The sequence below is a fragment of the Phyllopteryx taeniolatus genome, chromosome 7 (genome assembly GCF_024500385.1).
Source record: "Phyllopteryx taeniolatus isolate TA_2022b chromosome 7, UOR_Ptae_1.2, whole genome shotgun sequence".
Classification (NCBI taxonomy): domain Eukaryota; kingdom Metazoa; phylum Chordata; class Actinopteri; order Syngnathiformes; family Syngnathidae; genus Phyllopteryx; species Phyllopteryx taeniolatus.
The window spans coordinates 13909275-13921945 of NC_084508.1; the positions used below are offsets into that span (position 1 = coordinate 13909275).

The 12671-nt window shown below is 38.1% G+C and overlaps 1 protein-coding gene and 1 long non-coding RNA gene across 4 annotated transcripts in view; both read right to left on the bottom strand.

Annotated features, from left to right (window-relative positions):
- Positions 1-2287, bottom strand: part of si:ch1073-396h14.1 (disintegrin and metalloproteinase domain-containing protein 10) — a 31798-nt gene extending 29511 nt beyond the window's left edge. For 2 of the 3 annotated variants that reach the window (XM_061780727.1, XM_061780728.1), the window contains exon 1: positions 2007-2284. In XM_061780727.1, coding sequence (XP_061636711.1) covers positions 2007-2067 — 61 coding nt within the window. In that variant the 5' untranslated portion in view covers positions 2068-2284. Of the gene's footprint in view, positions 1-2006 lie in introns of all 3 variants that reach the window. The other variant, XM_061780730.1, reaches the window with a different exon arrangement.
- A 4923-nt stretch (positions 2288-7210) lies between these two features.
- Positions 7211-11177, bottom strand: LOC133480708 (uncharacterized). The gene is made up of 3 exons (XR_009789347.1): positions 9566-11177; positions 8761-8854; positions 7211-8647 (listed from the first exon to the last, which is right to left on the bottom strand). It is a non-coding gene; the product is annotated as an uncharacterized LOC133480708 (long non-coding RNA).
- Positions 11178-12671: the final 1494 nt, after the last annotated feature.

Consider the following 12671-nt stretch of genomic DNA (forward strand, 5'->3'; position numbering starts at 1 on the left):
GTACTCAAATCAAAAACTTGAGAAAATACTTTTCAGAGGGCAAATTCCTGCCTAATTCCTAAATTCCAATCATCTCAATTGTGTCTTGATTGTTTGTTACATAATATTCTAGTTTTTTTTTCTAGTTTAGTTTTGCTGTAAGCTATATTCATGAAAATTACACATATATATTTTGAAAAAAAAATCATGAAATAATTCACTATGAGTTTACTTTTTAAATGGAACTACCTACCTAATTTAAGCTTTTGACACTTCTAGTTTATTGAGCTGAGCATTTGTATGGAAAAAGAAAAAGATATCTATATATCAGTGGTTCTCAAAGTGTGGTATAATTAGCACTATTGGTACGTGGGCTCCTTCTAATGTGTCGTTTTTTTCGGTATAATGTTTGACTTTAGCGTGCAATACACTTTAATTGAATTACAGAGGACGTATAGACAAGCAACCATTCTTGCATTCACACCTAGGGACAATTTAGGAACTTTAATGGAGCACAAATTGTGACTATATTTAACTTGACATGGGCCACCCTGTACAGCACCAGGGGCCCCATATCTGAGGGTGGTATCTTGACATCACCCATCTCAGGGGAAAGCACGTCCTCTAAGGCTTTTGTTACTTCTAGACGACAACCACGGAAAGTGGAAATACACGTTGTACCAAATGCATAATGTGGCTTCCTACTCCCTCACTCGCTCTTGCCGTGAGAGTAATCTGATTCCATGACCTCAAGTAAACCAGCCGACAGAACATTCTGGAGTTGACGCTTGCTGCCAAAATGGATGTAAATCGAATTGTGAAGGGGATCTACTGTAGCATGGAATTCGCAGTGAAGTTTTTTGCCGTTAGGAAAAAATCTTGTTACATTGTCAAACTAACAATACAATAGTCTATATTTACAGTGTCACTATTTGGATTGTTGCCACTCCACTGCTATTTTACTTACATTACCCTGTGTTGTAAATATGTACAATGACCGTGGTGCCTTAAGATACAAGTGATCCAACTTGCGACTTTTTAGAGATACCAGACAAGAATGCTGCACTTAATTCAGAAAAAAAAATCTATTAAATGATTGCAGATAGAATATAATTTTAGCTAAAAATAGTTTCAACTGAAAATAATAAATCTAGCATTTCCATGACACCTGAATGCTTGGAAATACTGTATGCAGAGTGGGAGGACATGAGAACATTACATTCGTTGCATATCATCCCAAGCAATTAAAAGACTTACAGGTAATTTTAAGCACATTTGGATGCCAGTGTGCACAAAACAAACTATTTTAGAGAACAGAAAAAATGATGGACTAAACTCCAGTAGCTTGGCTACTTATATATATATATATATATTTTGTGTGTGTATTTTTAAATCAATTACCAGTAATCCTTTACTTACCATTGCAAAGTCTAGTTCACTGACTTGTGGAAAAAGGCACAAAGAAACATTATAGTGTATATTGACAATGAGTGTAGAAAATAGAATAACACCCACAGGCAAGTGATAATTCACTTCCCACATCCACATTTGCCTTACTAAAAATAGGATACATATCCGAAAATGATGACTAGTCGTCCATGAGAAAAATGTCCAAGATGACTTTCATAGGGTGAATACATGGCAGTGATAGGTCATAATCACATCTCGTCTTCTGACAATTAGTATTTTTACTTACTTTGTCTTAACTTTTTACAACAACAAGAACTCTTGTTCGGATCCTCATTGAGTCTGCTTCAACAAAACACTTAGGGCCACATTGATTCCCTACTAAGAAAGACAAATGTCACCAACAGCTTTTGTATTGCCGGCAGTAACATTCCCGAGAGGATAAATTTGTACAAGCCAAAAGGACAGAGATGAGGCCGCTCTATGTTAGTTGACAACACATACTTTTGCACACACATTGGGCAATAAAACCATAAACAATGGGAGAAAAAAACCCACTCCTTGAGACACACACACACGCACACGCACACTAATCTGCACATTCATGCGACACACAGTACCTGTAATCCGCTCTTGACAGTCGACCAACAAAATCAACAGGCAGCAAAGTTGAGCCCTCATGACGGCCTTACACGAGAGGTCACTTTGTCTTGCTTTTCATTCAGCTTCTTCCTCCTCTTAATTCTCTAACTCATGTCTCCTTTATCTTCTTCTTCATCCCATCTGACCTAAGGGGACTCAAACTCACGGTCTCCCCATGCTGGAATGCGACTCATTGGGGAGTTGAAGTCGTGCAATGGAGAGGCATATTCAGACTTGTACTCTATGCATGTACACAGGTGTAAGAACGCCAAACAGAAAATGCGATGGGAGAAGTATTTGCAATCAAGTTGTGACCTGAAACAAAGCCCAGAGTGGCTTATTGAACAATTAGATTTTTAGTATTACAGTTATGTAAACAATCAAATGAACAGTTTAATACAATGGAACTTCAAACCGCTCACCTCAACTGCTTTTGTGTGTGTGTGTTTTTTTTTTTTGCGATAATCTCGCCGTAATTGGTCCAATTTAGAGTTAATCCAAAATATTTTGGAAAAATATGTCTCAAAACATTATCTATCATCACTCCTGGTGTAAAGTGAAACACACCAGCAAATCTGAGACTTCATCTAAGGGAGCACCTCTTTTTTTTTCTGTTTTGTTTATGGCACCACAGAAGAGTACTTGTGATAGCCATAAGGAAAAGTGTGACGATAACCATACAACCAGAAATGAAACTTATTGGGATATGTATAATTAAGTGTCTGGCTGCTCAGTACGGTCATACAATTGAAGAAACATCACAAGGCTTTATTCATTCAAACAATGGCTAGGTGTTTTAACACTGTACAGTACAGTACAAAACACCAATAGGTGGCAGTTCCTTCTCATGCTTCACATCTGTAAGTCTCCTATAAAGGTGGAGTCGGTTTATTATGGAGTGGTTCAAAATGTAACTTTTAACATTGCCTGTACACACACACACACACGGACACACACACACACAAATTAGGATTGCAGCAACCATAGCATGGGAAAAGCAACTTAAACTAAGTTGAGAAACATCTCTGTCCTGGCTGTATGTTTTTTTTACGCATGTCTCAGCATTCATGCAAAAATGTTCATGTTGTTTTAGTGTAATAGAAAGAGGGCAAGGCAAGTTTATTTGTAGAACACAAAGCATACATGTGGCAATTCAGCGTTTTACAACTACATAAAATTACAAGAAGGCAAATAAAATATTCCATAAAACATAAAATAATGATCAATTAATTAAAAGCGAGGAGTCGGGTGACAAGGGAGGTTGCCCCAGAACGGTGATGTTCTTCATGGCCGGGAACTGTCAGATGCTCAGGACATTGTGCGCAGGCACGTTGTATGGTGAAACAGCCACGAGTTGTCCTGCCACAACTCTCGCCTCTTCTCGCGCATGGAATGAAGCTGAGTTGACTTAGGCTACTTCCACTACTGTGTCTAACGTTTCAAACGTCACCCTGATTTCTATCTCCCTTCATTTTCATGTCGTCAGTAGGTAAGATATTTTCATTCATTCTAATATATTTGATTGTGTTTCATGTTTTAATTGTATTTTAATTTGTATTTATTTTGGTGATTCTTTCACACATCACTAGAGGGAGCCCTTTTCACACTTTGAGAATCACTACTTTAAGCTATTAATTGTCATTTTCATGCATAAAGCTGGTGGTCCAAAATGGAAGTGTACCAAACTGAAATGATCCAAGGCACTCCACTTAACCTGGACAGTGTAGACATGTGGTCCAGGTTCACTTTGCCATATCAGGGTTTATTACGTTTCCTGGTAAAAATTTACATATTTTAGGGGTCTGGAACATTACCCCTCCAAAACTGAAATCAATAATGCCACCTGACAAGTAAGGCCAGGATACCAGTTTCACCAGAAAACAAGAAATGTTGTTATATATTATTATATATCCTATTATAACAGGATGCACGGAAAGGTCTCAAGGACCCATGCCCAAAAGTGAACAGGAAGTTGGCCATTTTGATTTGAAGCTGTCATTATGGGCAAATTCGAGGCTCGTACATTGACAAACTCCTACTACGGAATTTGCCCAAATGAACCCTTTCAGAAGCATGTATGCTAGCTAGATGGGTGATGCTAAATTCTGTCACTTTTTTGCCTTTGTCATCTAGTGCGAAAAAAAAACAATAGACTCAGCATAAAAAAAGTGGGTGAAAGGGACCATTCATCATTGCTCACACACATTAAAAGAACTAAATTTAGGTTCCTGTAGTGCAACGAAGCATCTAAAACTCATGGGAAGGAAGTTACTTGTAAAATTATCACCGTGTGGGAGGTATTTCATGAGCTCACTCGAAAATGGGGAACCATCTCAGCGGAACATGAGGTCAAATAAAACAAAGGTTGTATTCCTTTTGAATTCATGAGGTTGCGGTAGTGTTATTCAGCATAAAGGCTTTAAATCAGGGGTGTCCAAACATCTTCTTCCAAGGGCTGCATACAGAAAAATTGAAGGATGCTAGGGGCACTTTGACAATCTTCACCTTCAATTAATTTAATACACTGACAACAATTTATCTGTGTATGTGATTGATAGATAGATAGATTGATTGATTGATATCATTCAAGTCTTTTTGAGGTCCGTCAGATTTTGGTACAGTATACAGTAGTGTTTTTTTGTCAAGCCCTTCAATATTGCATCTAATCGTAACGGAGGTGAGAAATGGAAGCACACTAATCTTAGTATTGGTGACAAATTGGAACTTATTAAGAAGTTAGAGTTGGGTTCTGTGGCCAGAGTATGTTAGGAATACGGCGTGATAAATCAAACTAAGTGTATGCAGAAGTAAGGGGGGAAAAAACAAAGCTTTTTAATGAAGTTTGATGTGTTTGAGGTCTATATACTGTACATGTATTTACAAATATTTTGTACTGCTCTGGGTGTTTTTAGGTGACAAAAACGTTTTTTAAATTAATGGACAAACGACATTCATGGTCGACCCCTCCCCACGTTAGTACGTTAAATTGAAATTCCACTGTATTTCGATGGACCGGCATAGAAACAAATAAAAACAAAAGATTGAATATACAACTTATCATTATGCAGAACGTAGTTGTAGTTAATGAGAGCCCTCCGCATGTTTTCCTTTTCAACAAGCTGGCCTATTTCATCTTGTATTCCAAAGCATAACGTAATGTGAACAGTAGATCGTAGCTAGGTACCAAAAAATGAAGCATTTCTAGATTTCACACTTTCTATTTCACTAGTGCTTTTCTGGTATTTAACGATAGACATATTTTGCAAGTGACCACGCTATCGGTTTCATTTTTGGTAAAATATTTCCACACACTGGTATTATAGTATTGCCGTATGCCACACTGACACAAGTGTTACAATAAAGTGTTGCAAAGCAAAGTGTCGTGATTTTGATGTGTGTTGTAATATGAATAAAGTTCTTGTTATCACATAGTTGTTGCCCCGGTATTATAGGACATAGCAGTTTGGCAATGAAGATGGAGCTTCACTTCGAGTCCTTGTTCTTCGCCACCAGTCCCGAGCTACTGCTTGTATGAATATTGTATTTTAAGAGGGAACATTAGCCGAAGCTACTGAGGATAACACTCTCAGACGTGTGCAGACGTATGAGGATTTGGTCGCCTTGTTGGCCGAACATTTTGTCGCTTCACAGAACGTTATAGTCCGGTGACGGCAGCAGATAGATGACTCGAAAGTCCTCTGTAAATTAACCGATTGGAAGACAACATGACAAAAGCATGTAATGAACTTCAAGCTTTAAATGTTGATATGGAGTAGTAAAGTTGATTTGTCGACTAGTCGACTAACTGGTTCAACCCATAATCTGTGCTAAAATGATCTTGACACAGAGCAGAAAGTAGAGAAAACAATCGTAGGGAGGTTGTACCAAATGATGTGTAATTAGTGGAAAAATTGGAAGTGAGAGATGAGAATGAATTTCTCCTTCTTTTCTTCTGCCTTGTTACCCAGTGTACAAAGCATTAGTTGTTAATCTTAGTAGGCTGTATGTTGCGAGCTGCTAAAAAATGGAAGGCAGGCCACCACTGCCTGTCATTGTTGATTAATAAGTGCAGGGAAGGAATGTGCAAATTAAGTAAAATGTATCATAAAAATAACTCCCAAGTGGAGAGTGTGTTAGGATGAAGCCAAATTACATAACATGCAGATCGACAAGCAGTGTCACTGCACCCTCAATCTGGTTCAGACAGCTTCTTGGCCTGAGATACTACACACATCATACTACCCTACCTACTACACTCAACATGTCAATGTTTCACCCCAATACCCCCCCCACCCACACACACACGCATGAAATACCATACCTCAAATCAATCATTCACCTCCAGAAACCTCCCCCTGATCACTGATTGGCCAGGAGAGGATCACCCGGACCTGAGCCAATGACGTCACATGCTAAGACACACCCACCAGTGCCCCCTCCTCTGAATTATACATACATTCCCATATGGATCATGGAACTGTATCCGGTCTCCCATAACTTTAACATGCAATGAATCACACTATCACAAACACATGTTGAACTAAATACATACTTGGAGACCCTGTAACTTTGACACAGGATTTGTAATTAAAACCTGCATTTATCAGATAGTTACCCTTTATGGTGTCGCTTGAAAAGGTCAGTTGAGGCCATTCGCCATGAATAGCTATGTGACCATAACGCGCCGAAATAAAAGTATGTGCAGTTATGTGTATTTGTCTATTTAAAAGTGATGAAGCTATAGAATGTATACACTACAACTGGCCCAAACAAAAATTTACAGTAACAATTGAAGTGCCACTGCAACCTCCTTGACTGTACAAAAGTGTGCTATTCTTTACCAGATAAAGGATCACAAGGGATAATTAGTGCGACCGCAGCTTTCTTTGGCTCTCAGAGCGCTCATGGGCTGTGGGAATGACCAGATCTCATCATTTTTTGCTGAGTAGGCACTCAGTTAACCCCTTCCCAAACTTGACCCACTTCACCAAAAGGCTGAGGCCTTCCTATTCTGCACAATATCCAGCCTGTGACCACCCTACACAATGAGTGCATTGTATTTTAAAGCACTGACATACATGTGAGCTGATGTGGTTGCTGAGCTGAGACGTATTGCAGCACATTTTAACATCAAAATGTATGCTATATACCCCCAAAGAATTTAGCCAGGATGATTGACAGGTTGCGTTTTATTCAGCTGTTTTTTTGTTTAGATATATATACACATCTAAAAAAAATTCCTGAATAATGTTTTTAAAAAATGTATAAATCAGTCATGCAGGAGTATAATTTCTTTGAAAGATTTTAAACTAGCTGCTTCTCATTTTACATAGTACAATGCTTCCCCCTGCAGGAAAAACTACAGAATACAGGATGTATATTCTCGGCCACCACATTAGGTACAGCGATCAACGATCCATTCAAACATTTTCTATAGCTCTTGGCCTAATTAGAGTCACAGGTAAAATGCAGCCTATCCCAGTGCGGTACACCATGGAATGGTCACCAGACAATCGCAGAGCATATATACACAAACAAGTATTCTCATTCATATTCTATGGACAATTTAGAGTCTTCAATGGAGCTAAGACACAGGTGTCAAACGCAAGGCCCGGGGGCCACATCCGGGCTGCATCATCATTTTGTGTGGCCCGCGAAAGCAAATAATCTGGGTCATCTTCCATGATTCTTGCTCACATCTGGACCAAAATTTAAACTCATTATAAATAATAACTTTGAGATATTGCAAGCAATGTGGGTGTGAATGGTTGCTTGTTTATATGTGCCCTGCGATTGGCTGGCATCCAGTTCGGGTGTACCCCGCCTCTCGCCCGAAGATAGCTGGGATAGGCTCCAGCACGCCTGTGACCCTAGTGAGGATAAGCGGAACGGAAGATTAATGAATGAATGAATGAATATTGCAAGTATTATTTATTACCAACCCCATCTTTGCAGTAACTTGAATAATAGTTGAATAAACAATTATCCTTGATTTCTAATGTCAAACCTAGTTATCCATCATTTTGTTGTGTATATGTAATACTATGATGAGGCGATGAAACAATTATATGCTTTCACAGTCATAACGGCCATCTGAGGGAAACTGTACCAACAATGTGGCCTGCGAAAAAAATTAATTTGGCACCCCTGGATGTTTTTGTAGAGAGAAAACTCTCACGTGCATAGGCAGAACATGCACCGTCCACACAGGAAGGCCGGAGCTAAGATTCGAACCCCAAACCACAAAACAGTGAGGCATACATGCTAATCACTAGGCATATGTGCTGCCCCCTTGTTCAACTGAAGGGATCCAATATGAGCAGTAATTTATTAGATATTGTAGTTTGATAACTCATAACTTGACTATACATTTTTGGTTGTAGTTTTCAGTGATGTAGAATTGCTCTGGAGAGAGCTGTTTGTAATATTTTAGTTACCTTATACGTCAGCACGATGGAGCAGTGGTTGGCATGTCTGCCTCACAGTTCAGATGCTCTTTATTTGAATCTCTTCCTGAGTAGAGTTTCCATGTTCTCCTATCCTTGCTTGGGATTTCTCAGGTGTCTGTCATACCTCTCTTCCAAAGTCAGCTGGCACAGGTTCCAGCTCACCCGTGACCCTAATGAGGACAAGGGTTATTCAAAAAAGAAAAACAAATAGATGAAGAGAAATGGGATTTGTTACATTTATTATATTTGATTGCATTACCACTGCAAGATTGTACAACTATACCAATTGAAGTGTCTGGTAAGCGTGTGGCTCCCAAAAACAGGCCAAGGTCACCTGCATCGCTCAATGTAATGGTATCGGTCCACGGTGGAACATCCTGTGAAACAACAATCTGCGTTATCTTTATTTGATATGAACCGAAAGCAGCCTTGACACGGCACAGCGTCAGCCTCTTGTTGAATTGCTGGCATCTTTTCAAGTCTAACACATTGAATTAAAAACAAGTAGAGAATGTCATAAATACACACGAACAATAAGTGTAACACATTACAACAGGAACATACCTTTGGTAACAAAGTACATTTATTTCAGTAGTTCAATTCAAAATGTGAAACTGCCTTTGTACAGATTCATTAAACACAGGGACATACTTTTCAGAAGATAATTTCATTCCTAATTTCTATATTAAAAATAATGTTGATTCTCATTTAATAATTCAAATTTCTTAAGATGACGAATTTTGTGTTTGCATTAGTTGTGGAAAGTATAAGGCACTGGTGGTGTATAGTGGTACATGCTGCTGACAAAAGGCAAGTGTGGTGAAGGACCAAAGTGCAAAACACTGAACCACGGGAAACGTTGGAAAGGATTTTAATAATCAATTTAAGATCAAGTGTGACAGGTCAATTCAAAGGTAGAATACAATGTGCCTCTCAGTCGAGAGAGTCAGGCTTTGAAGATAGGAATTTTGTTTTGGGCCAAAATGATGCAATGTTTCGTAATCCACACATACCAGTTCAGGAAATGCTCAGATTTCACCGTGTCTTAACCCACGATTCACAGAGAGGAGAAACAGGGAAACTCACACCTTGTTGACCTTGTATCAGGATCCCCAACGGCCATGGGAGAAAGGAACAGGCAAACATGTTGAGGCGTCTTGAATGTATGATTGTCAGCCACTCTGACACTGATTGCATCTCCAACAAGGCCTTAAATAGACAGGTGTAGCTGACTGTGGTCAGTAGAACATGATTGGTTGACAGATTGCCTCTACAATAGAAAGTGATTGGCTGACAGATTGGCTGTCTGTCAAGGCAGCAGACTGTGACAGCTGCTAGGTTTCATGCATTTGATTCTGGGCCAATGACTTAATACCCAGCCGTAGCTGGTCCCAAGCCCAGATAAGAAAAAAGTGGGTTGCATCAGGAAAGCCATCTTTTGTAAAAACTGTGCTGAACCCTGGATACTATGCAGATACTGTATCCGCCGAGAGCAGTGAGCTTCAGTGTGGTAGTGTTACCACTAGTATCACATCGGCTCCCTCTAGTGGTATGTAAAACAATCGCTTTACTTGTATCTTTTATGTTCACTGAATTTGCATTTCATCATTAAGAACTGCTTTTTCTTAAAGTTGTATTTATTTAGCTTCAGATTTTATTAAACTCCTACTGTATGTGCAATACCATTTAATTGAATCTTTAGTCAAATATTTTTTTCATTTTCATTTTCCTTTATATTTAAGCACAGCGTTAATTTTCAAAATTCAGTATTTTAATGTTGGTCATGGTGGTAGTACATGAAGAGCTATTTTTGTTAAGGTGGTACTTCTTGTAAAATGTTTCAGAACCACTGCCCTAGCGTATATAAGCATCATCAGATTGGTTGCTGGATCAGTGCTGTGACATTCCAGCAATATCATGTTCTTGTGGGAAAATTGTCCACATTTTAAACATAAATGTAATACAATAACAGACATACTGGATATACTGTAGAGCTAATATAAAATAATAAGGGAACATACCCAGTTTGACTATTTTCATTGCAATCCCATAATCATGGTTAGAGAAATTATGACATGAATAATTGTAATGTTTATTTTATCCACAAGAGAGCACCATTGGCATGTTTCACTGTAGAGTGGATTACAGACTCCCCTTTTTTTAAATTGGGGGTACAAAAGAGGGGTTGAAGAAGTAAAACCGAGCAAAGCATTTGAACAAATAAGAGGATAGACAATAAAAGAATGCACTACATAGTTGAAGGCATATAGTTTGCTGCTTGTTTATACAGCTTAAAGCAAACGACACCATCCGTTAGTGTCTAAATGTATCCATATGTTACACAGAATGTGGGAGAGGCAAAGGACACAAAGGGAAACTGTCTTTCACATACAACAGAAGAAAAGTAATCAAGACTGGGTTTTGATTCATTCATTTGCTCATTTACTGTTTGTTTGTTTAATGTAATCATTTACCATATCATTTATTTTGCATAATGACTATTTATAAACTACCACTGAGGATGGACGGACTCTTTAACTGATGGTTTACAAAGCTTTAATTTCTTGAGCTGTAGCTCCTTGAAAATATGCCTTAACCACTTTTTGACCACACCGTAAGACCTACGGAGCTACGGAAAAAGAAATATACTTCTAAGACTTAACAATTTTGGAGGTGATTTTTTTTTCAACAATATATTTTGAATATATTTTAAAATATGTACACTTTTTTTTTTTTTTTTTTACAAATGACAATAATACAAAAATACATATTACTCTATCATTATTAACATCACATTTTTGGGTGATTTTTTTTGTATGTATGAGTATGTGACTCATGGTTATTTATGATAAATATTTGTTTATGTAAACTATACAAATAATAAACATTATTATTATTTAAAAATTGTGTATTTTATACATAAGAACACAAAACTAAATTAATTGATATTATTGTGAAATTATTCTACTGTATGTATAGTTCATCTTTTATTATCCTTTTTGTGGAGGCTGACATGTTTAAATATGCGTCTCTGCCATTATTTAGAAATAAATTATAAAGTATTTTAAAAATAATTAATTAACAAATACATACATACATACAGTAAATACATACATACGTACAATTTATTTTTTATTCTCACTACATTTTGGCGGTGATTAAAAAACATCATAATCGCTGTATACATGTATGACAAAGTTATCTGTTGTGCTAAGAAAGAAAGAAAGAAAGAAAGAAAGAAAGAAAGAAAGATAGATTTCCTAATGGGTCTTGGTGAGGTTTGAGTTGACACTCACTCAAGTTACCATTAATGGTTTCCTACCTGACAAAGAATTGAAGTACAACACACCATGGGTACCAAATACAACGTACATAAAAGTACATTCTAATTTGTATGAGGTGAAAGATAATTGGTGTTGAGATAGGGACTGAAAGGAACAAAAAGAGAGTAGGGACAGGCTTTAGGAATTTAGGAATTTCTCATCTAATTTTAATGTGGCAAGTTAAATCCTGAAGGGAGGATTTTGGTCCAGGCTGGGTGGGGTGACATCCAGGGTGCTGCAGGGCAGGAAGAGAATGCGGCCAGTGCTGTCTGACCAAGACTTTTGTTGGGACAAAGGCTGGCCAGATCCTAAACTGACTTCTAATCCAGGAATCAGATTTAGGCCCGAGTCAGTGCTTGCTGCTGCTTTTGGTTGGTTGAGTGACCAAGATGATGGTACCAGTGGTGGCGGCACCTCTTATGGTTCAGGTTGCTGGCAGCCTATCAACAGAGTGGATAACGTCACACATTCTTCCTGCGTGAGGTCTTGAAGTGCAGCGCTGAGATAACCTCTGCATCATGGCTTTGCTCAAGTACCAATTTGTCCTGTTTGAACATTGTAAAATTAGAGATGACATTAGGTACAACAGCAGTACTGTTTTCTCCTTCTAGAGCTCAGACCACGACCAAACGATACAGTGATAGTGTTAGCACAAAACCTTCAGGCTTCTGCTAGGGAAAAAAATAAAACACCAGGAAAAGAACAGCTCGATTGTATTTATGGTTAATCAGAGGCACTTTAAATTGTAGTAAGTGTGTGCTGACTCCCATTGAACATTAGTTCGGACGTGATTAGTTATTTCTGAAAACAGCCATATCTCCAGTTCGGGTGTGCACACTTGTGCAACCACATTATCTCTTGTTGTTTCAGT